The 21813-nt window shown below is 42.1% G+C and overlaps 1 protein-coding gene across 1 annotated transcript in view; it reads right to left on the bottom strand.

Moving 5' to 3' along the window:
- fras1 (Fraser extracellular matrix complex subunit 1) overlaps window positions 1-21813 on the bottom strand; it is a gene marked incomplete in the record, with an annotated part of 341960 nt that overhangs the window by 15812 nt on the left and 304335 nt on the right. Inside the window, 19 exon segments of the mRNA XM_042220097.1 lie at window positions 562-673; window positions 986-1136; window positions 2435-2649; window positions 2944-3104; window positions 3190-3422; window positions 3566-3841; window positions 4310-4497; window positions 4591-4791; window positions 6176-6332; window positions 6422-6627; window positions 6718-6865; window positions 7298-7458; window positions 9409-9753; window positions 9896-10142; window positions 10690-10858; window positions 10954-11113; window positions 14077-14227; window positions 17919-18032; window positions 20706-20933. Of these exon segments, the coding sequence (XP_042076031.1) occupies window positions 562-673; window positions 986-1136; window positions 2435-2649; window positions 2944-3104; window positions 3190-3422; window positions 3566-3841; window positions 4310-4497; window positions 4591-4791; window positions 6176-6332; window positions 6422-6627; window positions 6718-6865; window positions 7298-7458; window positions 9409-9753; window positions 9896-10142; window positions 10690-10858; window positions 10954-11113; window positions 14077-14227; window positions 17919-18032; window positions 20706-20933 (3623 nt within the window).

Below are 21813 nucleotides of genomic sequence, written 5' to 3' on the forward strand. Positions count from 1 at the left end.
CACCCTCAAGTATCCTGGAGAGGATAAAGAGCTGGTCCAGTGTTCCGCGACCAGGACGAAAACCGCATTGTTCCTCCTGTATCCGAGGTTCGACTGGTGGCCGGGCCTTAGTCCATGGGGTCCGGCCGGGCACAGCCCGAAGAGGAGACATGGGCCCATCCTCCCGCAGGCCCACCACCCGCAGGAGGCGCCATAGGGGTCGGGTGCATTGTGTGCCGGGTGGCGGCCAGGAGCGGAGGCCCTGTCGGCCTGACCCCCGGCTGCCAAGACTGGCAATAGGGCACAGCGAAAACCTGAAGCTAAATTTAAAAATAACAAATGTTTGACCATAAAGGCTAGAACTGTGTAGAACTGTGGGATAAAACTGAAAACCTTAAATTGTCAGTTTAATTTCCTCTCTCTGTGGCCTCCTCATATATTGCTGTAATAAAAGATGGATTTACATTGATTTACCTCGATCACAGACTGCTCTCTCATTAGCTTCCATTTCTTGTATCAATAACAATATTAAGGCAGACATAATAATTCTATGCAGTGCTCTTAGAACGTGTGTTTGTGGACTGACCTCTGAATTTGGCGTGAGTTTTAAACTCAATTACCAGCCGACCGTCTTCCCTGATATAGATCCTGATGATCTGCAGTCTGGCTGAGAGGACGCTGTCAGTCTGGATACCTGCAGACATGAAAAGCCAGCCAAAGAAAACCTAAATTAGAGCAGAAGTACATCACTAATAATTTCTTGAATAAGAACTTGGATACTTTGAAACAGTCAAATCCCTCCATTCCAAAAATGGATCTTAAATGATTTATTTCTACACTGCATTTTCATCCTTATCCCATTTTTCAGAAAGGAAATAAACATTGTTACCCTGCACAATGAAAGCAAAACTACAATGTGAAACCAAAACACATCCCGCTATATGTTTACATCCAGGACTGTGGACAATAATAAGGTGTGCAGAGTTCATAGACATAAACTCCTGACCTGTCCTCCAGAGCACGGTGTCATAGAAGAAAGAGAACTCCATCTCGGTGTGATGCTCCAGAGACGCCCAGCCTCTCGGGGCTGTGACGTAGATGTAGGAGACATAGAGAGGAACCTGCACCGTCAGGAAGGACTGAGCAGAGTCCCGAACCTGGAAGAATAGCAGCAGCCTTTAATGTTAATTCTCTCAGAGGGTCACAGAGAACTTTCTTCTGTTTGTGAGGACTTTACACACAGTACAGAGCATTATTTCACCATCAAATAGATGCACTATGATTACATGATGGACGTCCACATCCCAACACAGTCACGGTCCCAGGTTCTGGGGCTGTCTACATGTACCCTATCCTGCAATCACTCCTGTGCATATTTTAGACCTTTCTCATGTCAAATGCCTTTATCTGTGCCTCCTCATCTCCTCTGTTCTCCCGCCTGTAACCTGAAAATCAATCAGTCCGACGTTGAGGGCTGAGGAGAAATATAAACCCATCGAAGTGCTTTAACCTGCATTTGTGCACACAGAGACTTCTTTAAATCTTTTAATAGTATGAACTGTAGATGATGATATTCAATGTGCTTGCAGTTTTATATTGAGGAAATTATGAAAATTGTTCCACAGTTTTTTGGGAGGTTTTTCTTGCAGATTGTTGAACCTCTGCCCATCTTTACTCATTAGAAACGTCCTGTGATGTTCTTTTTACACCCAGTCTGTTACTGACATGTTGCCAGCAAACCAAAATCACTTCCCAGCCTTCTGTTGCTCCTGTCTCAACTTTTTCGAGGTGTGTTGCTGACATCAAAATCAAAATGAGCTAAAGATTTCCATAACATAGTGAAATGTGTCAATTTAAACATGCGATGTGTTTTCTATGTTTTATTGAGAATGATATGGGTTTAAACGATCAAGAATGCACAGGTGTGTCCTCTGCAGGGGTGTTTTTCCATTTAAATATAAAAACCAAACTACAGCTGCACTGGCAGCTGTGTGAAATGTCATAGGTTACTGAAAATGAAGCTCCTAATCAACAAGTAAATGCACGTTGCATTCTCTCCTCGTATCGCTTGCTCGCCTCCTTCACTTGGGTCTCTGGAGGGAGGGACTAAGACGTGAGGAGAGAAGTCGATGATGTGCAGTCTGGGGATAGTTTTGTCTTTCCTTAGTCAAGACATCTGTTTTCTGCTCCCAGCGGTCTTCTTGTACTCTTCTTGTTTTTGTGTTATGCTTTTAGATTCCTTTATGAGTAACCTTTTTTCCCCTCTATCTCCCCCATTTCACCTTCTTCACCTTTGCTGCCACTGAGTTTTATAATTGATTTTTAAAATCAAATATTTTTGTTTTTGCACACATAAATAACTCTTCCATAACAACTGATTCAATTTATCAAGAAGACTGAAAACATTGTGAAGAGCGACTGTTTTAAAAGCTCTGCCTTTGAGCGTCCTACGCACCTGGAAGTCCGCGGTGACTGAGCCCCCGCACACGTCGATGAGTTCTGTCATGTCGTAGTAGGCATCGAAGGTCCAGATGCAGCTCTTCAGGTTGAGGTGCTTATAGAACTGGAGGCTCTTGCCCTCGCGGACGTTGGGGTTGAACTGGTAGGGGCGGTCGTAGCCGGGCCCCAGAGAGATGCTGTCATACGATACATCATCGAGGAAGCCCGACTCTGAGGAAGAGTGTTGTCAAAGAAAAGTTAGAAAACTACACGTCTGGTTTAATAATAATTTTTTAAATCGATCAGGAAATCTTGCAAGCATTGATTAAAATTGGCTGCCTGTAAAATATTAAACCACGAGAAGATGAAGCTGACTGCAGCAGAAAATTAAAGAATTTTAATATGGTGGTAATTCAAACGTGAGCCCTAGATACTGTAAATGGTTCAAATGTGGATCTAATCACACTGCAGCCTCCTGAAGATGAAATTTCCAGCTGTGAGGAGGTCTGTGTTTGTGTGACTGACCGGCGATCCCCTGAAGGTCTTTGAGGGTGACCAGGTTGGAGCAGACGTGCTGCTGCCTGTAGATCGACTCTGACAGCAGGAAGTGAAGGTTGTGCAGCGGCATGGTGGAAACCAGGGGGAGCATTCCATCCTGATGGGGGATCTGGACTGAGATGTGGATCCTAAACCGGGACATACAGAGAAGAGCAGAAATTAGCATAAACTCTTGGTGAAGATGCTTGTCTGGTTTAAAAAGCCGCTACGGACCGGTTGGGGTGCTCTTTGTGCTTGACGTCTAAGTATTTGAGTGTGGCGATGAAGGATTGAGCCTGGAAGCCTCTGGCGGTGCCCGTGGTGACGGGTGTGTGGCAGATGGAGCCCTCTGTGCCGATGGTGGCGATGTTGCTCCTCAGCGGTGTTCCCAGGTGTCCAGCTTTGTCTCTGGCCTGAGCCACGCAGCGAACGTGGAAGCGCCGGCTGAAATAAATGCTGTCCAGAACCTGAGAGACGTGAGAGTTTCCACACACAGGGGAAAATTTTAAACATAATTTTATTGTCTTACTGCCAATAAATCCTATTAAATAACAACCTAATGTATTCGCCTCTTAATTTCAGATTTATTTGACTCCTTAGTTTAACTCACCATATGGTTGACGCTAGTATACGGGGTTGTATCTGTGACCGTCTCAAAGGGGGATCGGGCGCCGCTGGTGTCAGTGGGAGCCGCCACTTCCCACGAGAAGTGAACTTGGGTCTGGTTGATTCCCGCCTCCTCACAGCGCTCCTTCATCACAGAGTACTTGGGGTAATGAGGGTCACAGGGGGTGACACACACCAGAGGGTAACCTGGAGAGGGAGTCTTCTTGCTGCCCTCTTTGATCACCTCCTGGACATGATCGTAGTCAGCGAGAGAGACCACCTGAGCAGGAAGGAGGGTGGGAGATCGTGTAAATGAGAGGAGTTCAGCTTTTACATTTCAAGGGGCTGGCGTACAAAACACAGTATGAGATGAGATTCCTCCTAAAAAGTCGTTTGGGGTAAAATCACCCACCATATAATATTTTAATGGCAGCTGAATAGATATATTCATTGCAAGTGGTTCTGGTAAATGCATAAGAAATGTAAAAGCCTATAAACAAGTGCCTGAGGGAAAATGCTGCCCACGTTTGCTGCTGCTTTTTTGGAGTTCTCTGAATATGTATTAGGGGAGAGATGTGCTTTTGCCAGGAGTGGAGACGTTTCAAGTGACAGGTTCTCTAAGTGCTGCAGAAAATAGACAAAAGATTAAGTTCTCAGCTGAATGCTAAAGTTCTCCTAAAGGCTGAACATATCCTCCACTTCTTCTATTCTACTGCTCCTGCTTCATGTTTCCTCCAAGGTTCCTTACAATAGGCGTGGCAGGTAGGATGAGACTTCCTGCCGCCTCCTGATCCAGAATGGTCACTGTGGCCATTGTGATCTCCCCAAGCACTGCCTCCACTGGGTCATCAGGCCCAAGGACCAATGAGAAGGACTCGTGCCACTCTCTGTCCTCATTGGACAAAATCTCCACTTTAAAGAGGATGTGGTCCATGCCTATGGAGAAAAAAACAAACATATTTACTCCCAGTAAAATCATCCCACTAACACTCTTCCCAAGTCCCAACAAGGAGCATTTTCAGCACTTACCCGGGGTGAATTTAAGTACACGACTCTTGGGATTGTAGTCGACTCCAGATTGGGCCGATCCATCCCGGGTGCTGCAACGGATCTTGGACGTTCGGTCCAGATCTCCTCTGCGGATCACTTTGATGTTGAGCACTTCGATGCCATCTGGACCGGGAGGCTCTCTCACCTGAAAGGACGCCTGCTCGAACTCAATGGTGGGAGCTGGAGGAACGGGAGAAGTCTGACTGTCAATCATTTGCACATATAAAACTTTTAATCAGCTTCCAAAATAACAGGTGCATCCAATTAAAACTTATAGAACAGCGGTATAATAAAACCCACCTCCATTAAGGTTTTACTCGTTTTCTTTTTTTTTTGATGGAAATAAATAAATACAAACATCAGGCACCAGGCGATAATTAAAAATGAGCCTGTCAGGGAATCAGTTCGTGTCACATACATCTGTGCTTCGGGAGGATTTTTAAACATTATTTGTTGAAGTTGACCAAAAGTTGACCTTTGGAATACAAGCATGCTGATCCACACAGGTGTACACACGGGTGTTCACAGACGCGGACTACAGCTTTCTTGGCTGCTGCCTCAAAGCACATTGTGTGCTGTCTATCTTGCGTGCTGCACAATATCGTTTAATATTTAGTATCTACTGTTATCTACTGCTAGCTAGTTTATTGTGATGGTGCTGTTTTTTATTATGTTGCTCCTTTTTGTTTGCTTTCTCTTCTGTTTTTTTTTTCTCCATACAGGTGATCCAGGTGTTTTGTTTGTTTTTCTTTCTTTCCCCCCCCCTTTCTCACCGTCTCTTCTCCCCTCTGGTTTTCTTTCTCTCCCTCTCTTTCTTTCATTCTTTCTCCCTGTCCTATCCCCCAGTCATGTCTGTCCCGTTTGTAGCAACTGAAAATAAAATAAATTCATAATTATAATAAAGGTCAATCAAATGGACCAATATGGCAAGGCCATGATGATCCACTTGGTAAAATAAATCCGCTCGGCATCTTTCTTGGTCTTAAGACAACAATTCTGATGGCTAAAGATCCAAACGGGACACACAAAAAAAAGAAGTTGACCAAAAGTAAAAACGAGGAACATTATCTTAAAATTAGTTTGGAAATCAGGAGCAAGTTCAACATACTCAGGATATTTTATCCATACCAGGCTTCAGTTATTCTAACATCAGCAATTAGGCTGAGGGGTCACACACTCGAAAAAATTAGTGACGCATAGTTCAAAAAATGCAAGTAGACTATGATATACCTCAAATATGCAGTCAACAGGAAACAAAAGGAATGGTGACGACGTTTTCATTGGTTATTAAATCTAAATAAACCCATCACCCAGTAATTCACAACTTAGTTTTGAGAGTTTTGTTCAGGAACCATTTCAATATTCCCCCCCCAAAAAAAAAAAAAAAAGTGGGAATGTTTTTTCAAAATAAAAGTCCTCAGCTTCTTTCATGTTAGTATCAGATAAAGGATGTAAAATGTATATATGTAGCTCTTTTTATGATATAAAACGATCATTATTCTCTGACAGCATATCAGTAAATCCTGTTTAATGTGAATCACATGGCGATCAAGCGCCAGCTTACCATCTTCATCATTGGTGATGGTTACAGTGACAATATCATTGGCTCCCACCATGGCGCCGCTCCAGTGGTCACTGAGCGGTGTACCGAGATGCACCTGAAACTCCTCCTCAGGCTCGAACACTGAGTCGTCAATGATGTGAACTGTGCAGTTTTTCACCTGGAAAATGCACAATCGAAGCACCCTGATGAGCAGAGTCTGAGAACAAGGACACAAACATCAGGTCACATTTTGACTCAACATTTTACCTTCTCTCCTTTGAGGAAAGTGATGCGCGACTCATCTGCATTCCTTCTCTCCTCAAAGTCGTCCATCACCATGGCGGACATGGTCCGGGTGAAACAGCGCACCGATGACTTGAAGGAGAGGTCGCCGGTCCGGATGATGGGGATGTGGAGAAGGTTATCCTTCTCCTTCGCGGTGTAGGAGCTCTTCTCAAACTGCATGTTAGGAACTGAGAGAGAGCGAGCAACATCTGGTCAATGAAGGGTGTTTGACATGACACACGTGTATTAAAGCCTGCGATTGTTCTGTGAGGACGTACTGTCCTGGAACGTGTCCGCGATGATGACGTTGGCTTCATAGGGCTCTTGGAGGACAGCACCCTGAGGAGAACTGAGGAACACCACGAAGGACTCAGACCCCTCGATGGACGGGTTCTGGATGTCATCCATGATGGTTAAACTGCACGTCTGTTTAAAAAAGGGAGGTCAGATCAAATGATTTGCAAGGGTTATACGGGTGAATCTGTTATTTATCGAGGAATAAAAACACCTTCCTGGTAGCTGCAGTAGAAACTTGGTGAGCTCGGCTGATGATGTTATAAAAAAAATGTTCATCTACTGTATGTAAAGATGTCAGTGTTGAAGAATTAACTCAGATCCAGCTGTGTACAAGTGCTGACACCGTTCTACGCATCCCAGAGGCAAAACTTCATACAGCGTATCCAGTTCAAGCTGTTTTATCTGCTCACAGTCTACAAGCTGCTTTTTTAACCCAGCATCCCCGACTGTCCTCCATCCTGTTTATCAATTATATGATAGCCCATTGCACAGCTGGCTCAAGTGTTTTTGTTTGGGACGATAACATAACTGTGACATCTGTGCTGGGTTCTCTGTCCTTACCTCGTCAGTTTTTCCAGGTTTGAATTCCACTTTCTTGGAGCTGGGAATGTAGTCGACCCCGGGGCTGGCTGACGGAGGGTCTGAAGGTCGGGTGGCGCACCACACAGAGGTCAGCGAGGACAGGTCGCTGCCATGACGCAGCACTGGTATTTCAATTGTGCCTGAGAGAGGGAAAAGTGAAATGCAAGGTAAAAAAATGTGAAATGTGGGAAGTTGCTGTGTGTTTGAGGGGTTATAAGATATTAATAACTCTAATTTACAAAGTTGTTTTGATCTTTACATAGAAAGTAATTTAAATCCTGATCTAAGAACAAAGTGACACAGAAACTGAATCTCGCAGCTTCTTTTAGCTGCAACTAATAATACTGTCTGTTCAACACTGTGGGGAAGATACCTTTGTATCAAAGATCAAAGCTACGCCAGCGAGAAGAAGGAGAAAAAGAAAGAAGTGGAAGAAGTTCAGCAGAAAGATGAGGCGCAGTGTAGCTGTCAGTGATGCTAATTATAAGAGAGGAAACAATCTATTCTGTGTCATGCTCCAAAACACGTCCAATGTTCCTAAATAAATGAAACAAGTAAAATATCACAGAGTGCAGTGATCTAACTGACGATGAGAAATGTTTCCACAAAACATGATGCACGTAAACTGGTTACACTAATATCATTAAATGTATCCATTATGAAACCTCCCATACAAAGACTACTTTCTAACAACTATTGGAAATGCCCTAAATTCCTAATGGAGAGCTATAAGAATAGGCATCACTTCAAACAACTCATATAAAAAAGTAATAAAGAAAATATAACCATTACTTATAAATTATGTAATTTTTTAAAATATTAAATCATTGTAAATACTGTCATGTGTACAAACACCTAATATTATAATGTATGGTAATAAATGTGTATCAAATAATTATTTTATAAATTATTCATGACGTACTGATGATAAAAATTATGTTCTGATGACATTGCATATAACATTTTATATTTTACATTATGTATTTCTTAACGATGACCTTAGACGTTATTGTTGTTTGATTAAGGTTTCAAAGGCTTCATTTAAAGCTGCTGCCAGGATATGCAGATGGATTACCAGTGAAACCAGTGACACCAGTCTTCCACTAAGTCCTAACATGATCCTAAAGTGGCCTTCTCTCTTCTATTTTATATCTGCTTGTGTTTCGTAGCCTGTTTAGGCCCTGTCCAGGACTGGAGCTTCTACTTCCGCTTTCTGCCATCTCTTCCAGCTCCCAGCTCCCAGACTGTCACTGTGCTTGATTGTTCTGGTACACCAGTCCCTGCTTCAATCAAGCCGCACCATCAATCACACCACCAGCTTAAAATGAGCAGCAAAGCAGAGCTTATTATTCAGAGCTGCTTTGAGCTGCCATGCCACTCTGTCAGTCTGTATTATTTAGACTGTACCTTGACTGTGTTGTTTTAAATGTACTTTGGCTTTGTGCTGTTTTTAACTAGTTACACCTGTACTTTATATTTATTTGCTTAATTTTCAACTCGGGCACTAGCTTCCATTTTGGCTGCATAACCTCTCAGTGTTTCTGGAGAGTGGAGCAGTGATCATCTCCAACATTCACACGTGATAAAAGTTTGTCTGTGAAGGTTCTCAGTCATCCAGGTCATCGTAGTCTAAGGGGCTTGGAAAGAAAAGCGTCTGGACTTCTTTAAGTTTCCTTGAAGCCTAGTTGGGTTTTTTATTTGTTATTATTTGTGATGAAAGTGAAACTACGCAGTGAGTGGGTTCACAGGTTTTATGCCAACCCAAGTGCCAACTCTTACACTCTTAAAATATCTATCATACTAACATTAATGTTTGTTTATAGATCATTTATAGAGTCAAAAAAATGATTACTACTAGTTAGAATGCTAATAATAAATATGTGTAACTAAAGTTTAATTAACTACTAATCTATCATTCATTGCTAATGATTATTGTGAAGTGCTAGCTACCAGTGCACTAGTTTTTTATCGGAAGCTATTAGCCGTTTGAAACATTTAATTTTTTTAACTTTAATTTAATTTAATTACGCAATAAGAAATATGAATTCATAAAGACATTACGCTGGTGGATGCACGAAAAAGGCTCATACCAGCATCTTCGCTGAAAGTAAACGTGGCGTTTCCAAGAGAAACAGTCGATGCATCGTTGGGTCCATCAATAATGACCTTGGCCACCGACACGTCGCCCATGCGTGCGTTATCGGAGGCGTCTGAAAGCACCAGCTCGAACTCCTCGGACAGTTCGTACTCGCTGTCATCGATGAGCTTAACATCACAGGTGGACATGCTGACTCCAGGACCGAAGATCACTCGGTTGTCGGTGGTCATGCCGCGGCTCTTGTAGTCAGAGCCGGACTCCAGAGCGTGGAGGCTGCTGCCCTGTGCTGACTTGGCTACGGTGTAGCAGAGAGCAGAGACTGTGCTGGAGGTATCACCTGAGCAGAAATGAAGAGAGACAACAAGGTCACACAGTGTGTGCAGGAACTAAAGTGAAAATGAAAAGAAAGAAATTATGAGAAAATTCTTATGAAACATTCGTGGAACATGAAATGTTAGAAACTCCTCTGCAGTGTGTACCTTTCCTTTCAATGGGAGCATGGATTAAGCCTGAGCTTTCATTGACGTGGTAAATCTTCTTGTCAAACTGCAAAGTGGGTTCGTCTTCTGTGTCGTTGATGTTGACGACAGCGCGCGTGTTTCCACCCAGCAGCGCGTACACGGGCATGCTGAGCTCCACATGGAAGCTCTCGATCCCCTCAAACACCTTGTCGTCGTTAATGACTATAGTGCACACCTTTGTGTCCTCACGCTCATCAAACTGCACCTGGAAAACAATGAGAAGGAGGCATTAAAGAAGTGATTACAAAACCTTAACTTAACATAGGCTAGTTATAGATGATACACGTCACTGAATGTCAAGTAAAGCAAAAGTGTGCCCACTTTACTGAATCTTTTTCCTCCTCAAACCTCCATGTACACAAAGGAGTACCTCAGGGTTCCATATTAGGACCACTGATTTTCTTCCTCTGAAATAGGATGTTTGTAGTACAAACATTACGTTCCTGTTGCACTCCACTTAAAACTGATGAAAATGCAAAAAGATTCCAGGTTCACGTTACTCCCAAGATGTTAAGGTCAAAAACTGCTCGAAGCTGTGGATCTGTTTTTATGCTTGATGCTGTGGTCCACAAGTTCATGAACAGGAAAGTAAGACCTAACCTTGGATTATTTTGTTGTTACAAAGATAAATAAGATTTTAGCAGCATTTACTGGTTTCCAGACTAAATGAAGAACACAAACTCACAGGAGAGAAATAAAATCAATTAAAAGAGAAATGTTCATTTTTTAAACGTGGAATATCGAGTTTCTACCTGCCCAGCATATTCCACGTAGTCCTGCTGTCCAGGTCTGGATCCGACGCTGCTCGTGGAGGTGGCGCTGCCCTGTTCAGTGCGGCAGAGCACGATGGCGTACTGGTTGAGATTACCGGTTCGCTTCACGGTCACCGCCACTGTGCCGGCCTTCTCACTCACATTGTAGCTGTGGTGCCATTAGAAGAAGTAGGAAGTTAAAAGGGTGGGTGTCCAACGGGTAATCGTTATAAAATATGTATATTTCTTTGAAATGGTGCAGACCTTTTGTGCTCAAAGCTGATGAGGGACCACTGGATGTGGAAGACATTGTCACTGACCACATTTGGTTTGCTGTCTTTGACCAGGAACTTGAAGTTGTCCATGGTTTCCTGGACGTTCTCCTGATGAAGCACGTACCGGATCAGACCCAGATTGATATCGGCTACAAAGAAAAAAAGCCACATTAGTCTAAATTTATTTCTCTGTTTGGGGTTTTTAGTATTAGTGCTTCTATTAATGCTTCTTCATCAGTTCATTCATGTCTACCAATTGTTTTTTATGTTTCAATCAGTTCATGTTTCAGTAGCTGTTTGGCTCGATTTATTACTGTGTTACCGTCATGTTTTCTTCCACCTAGCAATGCTTTTCTGATCCTCCAGAGGATCCCAAGGAGATCTCAGGCCAGATGAGACATAAAGTATAAGCTCTCTGGTTTCTGGGTCTTGCTTATAATTTCCTTTCAGTTAGGTGTGCACTGATAATCTCTAAAGGAAAGATACCCAGGTGAGATCCCGCTGGATGTCTTAGAGCCTCACCCTAAAGATGAGCTCAACGCTGCCTCAGAAGGAGATGAACATAATTATTTTAGCCATTCAGACTCAATTTTAATACAATGCCAGTACTAAGAAGTGAACTGACTCAGATCAGGTCTGATGGGAGTCAGTCAAAAACGACCACACGGGTTCAAAATGTGCTGAAAATAATGTTTTAAATATGCCAGAAATGTCACAAAGCACTGCAGCAGGTTTTTAAATCAGCAGGAGAGCCAAATTCACACGATGGTCTTTAAAGACAATTAGTGCTGATTTTTATGCTTGCACACAAATTTACTGTGAGGAGGGGGACACCCAAAAAAGACTGATTGAATCTTAATAGTGAAAATCTTTTGCAAAGAAGGCATTTCTTGGAAAATATCACTTCCATAATTTGCAGCCTTGGGCCAATTCACAGTACTTGGAGAAATAAAATAGCCTGGAAATGAATGTGAAAGTTATTATTGGCTCTGGGTTTCTGCTCATTTACACCTTCCACAGAAGGTTGTAGAAAAGGAAAAACTTAGATGTGAGCCCAGCTGCTTCAAAATTGGCCAAATGACCTTCAGGAAGCTCAGCATAAACACCACAGAGATGAAGACAGTACTAAATTATGCATTAATATCCAGAATAGTAATATCTCAAACATAATTTTTAGATTGCGTACAAGCATTTGGCAGAATATGGGAGCAAATGCTCACAGTCGGGATGATGTTGATTACTAGAAATCTCATCTGTTTTATTTATTCATATTGCCTCCATCTCTCGCGCTCAGGCTAAGGGTTATTTCACTTATTGGAAATTTATTATCATTAAGAAAATGATGTTTACAAGCTTCAAATTGAGCATGCGACACATCAAAGTGGCTGTTTATACTTGCTCTCTGCAGCCTGGAGGATCAACATTTTACAACAGCAGGCTGACACTGATCCTCGTCTGCAGCCTTGAGGTGAACATAAGCAGGCTCATAATGAGAGCACTGCTGATTTAAACTGCAAATTAGCTGAGTAAACGTGTGCAACGGGAAATACAGCAGATAGGTGGTGTCGTTCAGCGGAGAAATGATCAGAGCGAAGAATGTGGGGTCAAGCTTTTGTCCCTCCTTCTCACTGTGAAGGCAAAATGTGACGGAGTCTTTTGTTTTCCCCTCCTCTACCTTCCAACAGGCACCGAGTTTTCTCTGCAGCGGCACGAAGGATGCGGGATGAACAGAAGAGGGCACCGATGCAACACTGAACTGGTGCAGTGAAGGAAACAGGTGGCTCTCTATACACTGATAGAGAAGTCTTTGTGGTTTATGTCATCTGCTGAGGGAGTTTAGAAGGAAAGCCCAGGAGCAGCGGGTTTCCAATATGTGAGTCCCAACTGCTCTGAGGCATAGCTAATCCTCAGGCATTAAAAAGTCCTTCAAATGAAACTATCTCAGAAGAGAAAAAAGATTGAACTTGAAGGGAGTCAGAAAGCCATGGCTTCATTTTAAAGAGTCATAAGGGTTTGATTTGGAAACGTAAACTGGCACTAACTGCAGTTGTACACAGTATATCCAAACTATGACTGCGGTGATCCCACACTAACCTGATAAGATAACCATCCTGCATATCAAAAAGTAGCCTTCATTTCCTTTTAATATCGTACACTATCAGCCCATTGATGTGAGTTTTTAAAATGCACATGTAGTACATGGTTTATTAGTATTCAGTATGACACAAAAAAGGAAAATTATCCTAATTTTTTATGAATATTTGAAGCAGGAAAAGTAAAAAAACATCAAAGCTCACAGGAGGAGGGGAAAAGCAAAACTGCACCCACTCTTTTGCTCAACCTGTGTTGAGCTGATGGAAATTTTCTTTGATATAAAATTCAGTTAAATTAAAATTATTGGTAGATCAGCAATCAGATCACTGCTTCCAAGGTAAACTGTGCTCATGGTCAAACAAACGTCTTTATTCAAAGGAAAACAGTAAAAAATATGACCCCAGGGGACGAATGTGGACACAGTTCACTTTTCTGTTAGTTTGTTTTTGTCCACTGTCGCACTCTTGAGTGTGGTGGGGAATGTTGAGAATCCCATAAATAATTTATATTGATATTTCTGGGAGTAAAAAAAAAGATTTACTGTTAAAAGAAAAATTCTTCTGCTTCTTGCAATTTTTTTAATTCTGTACCTATGCTGATAAAAATGCAGTTTCATGCAGTCAAAGCCAAAAGTTTTAGCTATGACTCAAAATTTTTTTAATTTGCTGATCTCTGACGGACTTAGCTATCACATTTGCCTTGAATTGGTGCTCCACAATGCTCAAAATGCTCAAAATGAGATGACCTTTGAGAACACTTTAGTGGATAAGCACAATTGTGTGGATATCAGCTTCTGGACCAATCAGGATTTGGCCCTGATTGGTTCCAACATGCCACAGAGAGTTGCAAAAGTGTCACCACTATAAATACAGACTCTCGGGATAAATTTGATGAACTGAGTCTTTTTTTGGACAAGGATTGAAGCTGTCTGAGGAGGAGAAGTTAAGAGGGATGGGTTGTCTAATAAGTTAAACTGTTACTGCTGTAAATATAAAGGCAACAGAGAGAGCTTCGGTACCTTGTGTGAATGTGGTAATGGGGTTCCCAGGTTTCAGTTTGCTCTCCAGGAAGCCGTGCTTTGGCTCTGTGGTGATCTCATAAACCAGCTGTCCATCATCTGTGTCCGGGTCCATGGTCAGCAGCTCCCTCTTGGTGATCAGATTGGTGGCCTGACAGACATCAGACAGGATTGACTCAAATTTCCTGTTTTTCAGTTTTCACCGCACAGAAATGATCTCACAGTGCAAGAATTCATTACTGGGGATTTCATTCACAATGTCACACTGTGATTCAGCTGAGCAGGAAGCTTTTCTTTTCAATTTCAGCTTCCCTGATGTAGCTATCATAGCAAAAATACAGCTGTTAAGAAGCGTCGCTTCACTACTGGCTCAAAAAACAGAAATCAGCATATCCAACATCACAACACCAACTAAAAAACGTGTTTGCTTCTGTATCTGATCTCGACATTGACATTCAGCCAACAAAATGTTGAAGAGCCCCTCCTCTGAAGGGCAAAGTAGTTAAACTTTTCTATTCTGTTAATGGACAGCATCTGGTTTATGTGGGTTATAAACTCACTAATTGTTCCAGTGAGTTTGGATAAATTATTGGGAAATGCTATTGTACACACTGATCTCCCCACTTAAGTACAGATTAGCATCCAAACTGTTGTTATTTGACTCTTAGTTGGATGAAGGACTTTAGACTGATCTCTACGTTGTCTTTACAAGTTTTCCAAAGTTTAAAACCACCAGCATGCACATCTGGAACATCACCACAGAAGGTGATGCGATGGCTTAAAATGTTTTTTGGTGTGTTTCGTATATTTTAAAGTTTGTTTCATTTATGATTATTACAAATACGTTTCAATGTATCCAACAAACAAAGTTCATATCAGCTGTGTTTTTTTTACGCCGTTTCTTCTGCAAACTACTTTGCAACCAACCTTCTTTTTAGATTTGCCAGTAACTTCTACGTGGACGCTGGGTTGGGAACTACAGTTCTAGAAATCCTTGATTTGAACATTTTCAGGTTCAGGTTATTTTATTTTTAACCGTAGGTAGATTTGTTCTCTTGAATTGAAGAAACAACAGAAAACAAAAAAGATACTGACAACAAAAATTTAAAATACTAATTTGGCCATCATGTAATCCACAAAAGTGACTTTTTAAACCTTGTCGTTTTACAGTTTGGGACCAGAAGCCTTTGTCTGGGAGGAAGAATAACGAATCTCACTGTGTAAAGAAAAATGAAACCAGCCAACCGCTGCAACTGTCTGGTGGACAGGGAACTTCAGCTGTGGTTCATCAGTCAACCTGTTAGACCACTTAACAATATGACAGAGTTTCTGCTCTTTTCAGATAACTATCCAAACCACAACAACTAAAAGGACAAAACAGATTCAATAAAAGCACGAAGAAATAAAACCATCATGGTTTTATCAATGTGGACACAAGAAAGCCTTCTTAAACACGAGAGCTGCTGGTGCTCCTTCCTGCACACAGCTTCACAGTTTGCTTTGAAAATCAGCTTTGAATCAAAAGTGAGATATTTATAACTCTGAACACTTTCCACATTTTGATTGCACGCTCCTAAGTTAGAGGCAGGGCAACGATGCTGTAATGCATGCCCCGCTTCACCTAAATGACTAAAGAGGACCACAATTAGCAACCGAAACATCGTGTTGTATTAAATCACAGGTGTCGAACTCCAGGCCTCGAGGGCCGGTGTCCTACAGGTTTTAGATGTTTCCTTGATCCAACACAGCTGATTTAAATGGATAAATGACCTCCTCAACATGTCTTGAAGTTCTCCAGAAACTTGCTAATGAACTAATCATTTGATTCAGGTGTGTTGACCCAAGGTGATATCTAAAACCTGCAGGACACCGGCCCTCGAGGCCTAGAGTTCGACACCCCTGTATTAAATGAAACTCAGTAAGAAATTGTTTTGAAATTGCCTCCCCCTGCAGGCCATAACAAAAACTGCACTATCATGGGACCACCTTCTTGCTCCTTTCTCAACCTCAGGCGATCCATGTTTGCACATGGAAGTGTAGGATATCCCAGAACACAGCTGCACCTCCAAATATTAATGAGTTCAGATGGAATAATTTTCTTTGACCAAAGGTCTCCTGCCTATATGATCAATTGGTAATGGTCAGGTTTTGCCTTCCCCTCCAGCACTCAGGAGAAGATACTGGAGTGTAACAGTATGATAATTTGGCTCAGTGATAAAACACCCAGGACTTAATTACCTGCAGCGCAAACACAGCACAGGCTGAGAATAAATGAACGATGTGACATATTTACAGTGCCTACCAAACAAACCTGTGCGCTGCATTGCGATGAGGTGTGCAAGCCAGCAGGTGGAGGTGGAGGGGCTAATTTCAGAACAAACAGTGATGGAGCTTCTCCTTCGCACTTCACACAGACACATTTACTCTGCTGGAGAATATTCAGGCAGAGCAGGGTGTGCTGGCACTTTTTAAAACATAATTTGCTCAGAGAGAGTTCTGCTGAGCAAACACGCAGCTCATTTAAACACGTCTGAATTATCCTGATGTTTCCGTCCTCTGCTGGTGTCCAATTAAAGGTAATAAATTAGAAAAAGTTCTCTTCAGTGTCCGCTGTTCTCACTTTACGGCTATTAAACATCACAAATAGTTTAATTAGATTTGTTTCCTAAATGCCTACTAACTTGGATTTCTGCAGAATTTATTATCACCACTGTGGGACCTGGATTTAATAAATATGGGAAGGACACCAGGTTTTATGCATGTAGTGTGTACAATAGCAAATGCCCACTACCTGAAATCTAAATCTTTGGCTATTTCTGTCCATCTCCTCACTTCAGTCAGAAGCTACAGCACACATCAGCGGCTTCTGCTGTCCAAATTTGTTTTGGTGTGTGCCAGTTTTTTTACAGAGGGGTCAGTGTCCCCTCAATCAGTGCACCGCTACATGCTGCATTTCGGTTTGCTGGTTAGTAGCAGCAGCAGCCACGCTCAGATAGTCAAGCTAAATTTCTGACAGAGCGTAATTCCACACCACACACTGTGATGCATTCTCGAGTCACAAGACTCGGCGTCAGACCTTGACCTTGAGATCAAGGTCACTGATTTTTGCGTGAATAGTACTAGAGGTATCTATGGTATCAATTTGAAAACCCAAAACTGGTTCATCTTCAAGTCATCGTATTCACAAATCTGGGCATCCATGCCAACTGCCTGCGTGTCGTATCGGCTTTTTACAGCTGTGGGGTAAAAAGTTTAATGAATTAAAGACCTTTTGTTCTTGCACACCTCTGGGCTGCGGTTTCTCCCACATTACTCCCTGGAATCGATGTCTTCCTCTACTCTCACCTCTGACACGTGCACTGGATCTCTTCAGTGTGTCAAAACATTACAGACATCTTTAACATCCTTAAACTTAGTTTTTGAAACTTTATGGATCATATGAACATGTAGTCTCAAGCCTTGTTTTTGCCTGTCATGCATATGGTCATCTCTCCTCTGGTGTGCGTATGTAATAGAATGCAAGTGAAACTGCGTGTGCTTATTGTCTGAGGGAGGTCATTTACTTCATCATCTCCAGTCACAAAGCAGACCAGTCTGCCACTGATGCTGAGGATGTAAACATCAGTCTTACTGGTAACGTAACAGCAGGTTTGTGGCATTTTTGTTCAATCATTTCTTCTCTCTAAGAGATTACATTGGACAGTTGAACGTGCCCGAGAAGATGAGCTTGACCTTGACATTCGACATTTTTATGGATCTGTTCTCTTTTAATCAAACCCCACATTCATTTTACTCATGATCAGATGGAAAAATAAAAATGTGTCCCTGCATCGTTATCGTACCTTGTTATCCATGTACTCCAGCCACTGCAGTCCCAGGTTGGTGAAAATTAACGGCGTTCCATCATCAACTGGCAGGATATCTATCTTGAACTTCTGGGGAGCGGCTGTCACTATCTGGAAAACCCAAAAAATGAAAGAAATTAAAAACAATTTTTAAAGACCGCAAACATGGTTTAAGTGAATTTTAACAAGTAGTAAAAACTACAGTGTTAAAAGTACAGCGTGTCTAACTTTCTTGTGTTTTCCTGCTGGCGACTGATCCAGTGAAACTTCTGAGCTCCTCCTTGTTCAGGATTTCTACTCAACTAAAACAAAATCCCCTGCATGTATCGCTCATCCCAGCTGATCCAAAGTAAAACTTAATTAATGATAATGCTTGTGTCTGGCAATACAACAGACATGACCAATACAAACTGAACTATAGCAAACCTCAAATGTACTTTGATTAATTACCATAATACCCTCATAATCTGGAATTAGAGCGCTTACAGTAATTCTTCACACAACTCGACATGAAGCAGAGTTTATTACAGCAGTGTGATGTTCAGAGTTCAGCTGTGAGTTTAACAGCCTGAAAATTCTAAATATATCAACAGATTATGGAAACGGAAAAACACACATAATTATATGATCAGCGCTTTTTGTCAGTTTTGTGTATTGATTGCTTTAAATGATGGTCGAATGGTGCATCACTGTCAATTATGGGATCTTCTCCTGCCAAAGGAGATAATGAAGGTGAGTTGAATCATCTTTTCTCAGTATTTAGACAATTCGACCAGCTCTTATTATGGCTGCCACGCGCTTACTTCGCTTCACTCAGTTAAAAACCTTTCTAAGAAAAAGTGACTACTCAAAGGCATCCTTGACCTTTAAAATGAAGCAGGAAACAAACAGAAGATAATTGACTCTGGAGACGAGCTCGAGCATGATCGCAGACAGTGAAGCACAGGAGACAGAAGCACATGAACGAGACGGAGCACAGACAGGGAGACGCTGGAGCTCAGGAACACAAACTTAAACATATTAAATAAGTGTTTAAAGCTCAAAGAAAGCCCAAAAACACTAAACTTAGACATCCAGCTATTAAAATACGCCTTCAGACTTTGGAGTAAATTGTTCTTCTTTATATCAGGTTGCAAAAAGCTGTGCTAGAGACATGCACAGACTTCACTGTAGGTTCCACTTGAAATCATTCTCATTGAACAAAGTTTTGAAAGCTCAAAATGTTGTTAGGAACCATTTAAAGGTTCTGCTGGGTTTTACTTTATTGATTCAGCCGCTTCCAACAGCGATGGCAGGCTGAATCAGATAAGTTACTCCAGTATGCACAGTTACCGCCTGCTGTCTGAGGTGCATGAGGGAGCAACTAATCACCACAAGAGAGGCTAATAAGGCCAACTTTGACACGTGCCATTTGAAGGCTGAGCTTGTCCACACAGTTTATAGCAACTCATACATTATTTAATAACACAGCAGCTCCAGTGGGAATGAAACCGAAACGACAGCAGAGATAATGCCACGAAGCATCTACTGAGCTGCAGAGCACGCGTGGCTGTCGAGCCAAATGTCCCCAGGTGATGGAAAGATAATAAACCCAAGGCTGGGAAGTGTGTGTTTGCGATCGGGGATGTCAATACCTACACGCTGTCATTCAGTTTAATCATATGGGCTATTAGTAATGACAGGTGGTGGAGCTGAGGGGGGGAAACTGACAAGCAGAGGAGTCGATTCACCCTGAGGCTTGCTCATAACCATAAAGCTGACATTACCACTGCACACACATTCGTCCTTCTGTAGTTGTAGGGACCTTTGTGTGATGGTTTCTGGTCTAGCTGTGAAAACAAAACACTCGCAAGGATGTCAAAGTGCATCCAAGGCAAACGTGTGGAATAAGCCCCTCCTCACAGACCATCTTACAATCCTCAATAGTGGCGACGGGTTAATACATTTCTAGAGACAACATAGTGTGCTGCACTTTTGTTTGCCCAAGTGGCAACTCCTCAGCTAAAGAATAGAGAAGCGCTAAAATGTAGTTCCTCTGATGTCCACTAGAGGCTGGCTCCGAATTTGAGGTTTTACTTCAGAATTGTTACTGTTTCCATTTAGGAAACATAAACCACTGTTTATCTATTTCACCTGCTTCAGTGCAAATGACAGTAACAGGATTTTAGATCTGCTTTTTGCCAGTGTCACTGCTGGTAGCATTACGCTGTACCTGCAATCCATTCGGGTGGCACAGGTAGTGACAGATTGTGACACATCCATACGGACCAAAGATTTCCTGTGTGTTGCAGCACAGCACTTTTTCATGTTTTAGGTAAACTGTCCATTGTGTGGCCCTTCACTGGATCTATGTGAGTTTTCAGGGCAGCAGATAATTAAATACTGCACATTTACTAACACAAAACTTTGTGTGTCTCCGCTCTGTAGGACTCTAAATATTATTCAGATGAAATGAGCTGCAAACATAAAGCTGCTCCTTCCATGCTACAGAAATAGCCTGTCCTTCCAAACATGTCCTTTGCAAAAATATTTTCACTGTGTTTCCGGAGGTGTCCGCCCTTTGCAAAAGCCCCCAGCTTCTGTCCTCACAAAGACAGAAGCACATGAATACACCCACAAATTCACAAAAGGTCAGAGCAGGCACACTCTCGCAGACATGCCCTCACTCTGCCATTTCAATCATCCCACTGTAATAAAACTCCAGAAGGTGCCTTTTATACACACACACACACACACACACACACACACACACACACACACACACACACACACACACACACACACCTCTTTTCCGTCGTCCTCCACCATGAAGAGCAGGTTGGTGCTGTCGGTCACGGTGAAGGTGAAGCGGTCTTTGAGCGAGTTGGAGCCGTCGTGGTTGTAGCTGATGCGGTTCTGGTAGATGTCGTCCATGGTGAAGCTGCTGGTCTGTCGGTAATGTTGGCCGTTGATGGTGCGCTCAATGGTGCCATGTCGAGGAGCCTGGACGATGCTGAAGACGACGGACTCCGCCTGGAGGAAGGTCGTGTTATAGGAGGGAAAATGCAGGGAAAGGAAGGACGGCTCAGTGATATCGTCTGCAATGTCTCCCTAGGATGAAGCTACATAAGGAGCCGTGTTTGTTCTGCACAACCAACAAACAGCCAAGCATGCAAAATAGTGAGAACTCAAATTCAGGAATCAGCTTCAAAATATCTATCTAGTGCCGGACTTTAACATCACTTTCGGGTGCTATTCTCTAAAATTCTACAGTGAAGCAGTAGAAAATAAATCTTCAAGTTTTTACTGAGAATTACAGATTTATGGGATTAACAGTGTTGGATTATCCCTTAAACCGGCTGCTTAGCCAGCTTAGGTAATGATCTCAAAATAAATATTCAGATTTTCTAAACTGGTAACTGTACTGCTTTGATATCATTCCAAACATGATGCCAATTAGTTCGCGAATCATACCAAGCTTCAAAGATATTATCTGTTTATATTGTGCAGCTCATAAAGCAAATCAGATGCTTAAAGAAGGAAAAAGGCAAAAGAGCTCATCGAAATTACTTCATATAAATTTTATACATATTATTAACTCAATATATGAGTTATATATTAACAATATATGCAGCAGAGGATGGAGAGCAACATTTGCCTTCGTTTAGCCTTAATTAAAGCAGAAGTATGAGTGTGCATGCTGCACTAATCAGTGCTCGAATGCTTTATTTTGACCTCAGTTACACATTTGAAAAGTTTTTTGTTTTGTTTTCCTTTAAGATCTTCTGAAGTGCTCAAAGCGTCTCTGTCATCATTCCTTCTCCAGAAGGTGACACCTAATTCTTATCATGATGTCACACATATACTGTAATTAAAGCTGTGAAAGACTTGCAGAAAACGTATGTAGCCAGTG

The sequence above is a fragment of the Haplochromis burtoni genome, unplaced genomic scaffold (genome assembly GCF_018398535.1).
Source record: "Haplochromis burtoni strain Fernald_Lab_line unplaced genomic scaffold, NCSU_Asbu1 Contig_43, whole genome shotgun sequence".
Classification (NCBI taxonomy): domain Eukaryota; kingdom Metazoa; phylum Chordata; class Actinopteri; order Cichliformes; family Cichlidae; genus Haplochromis; species Haplochromis burtoni.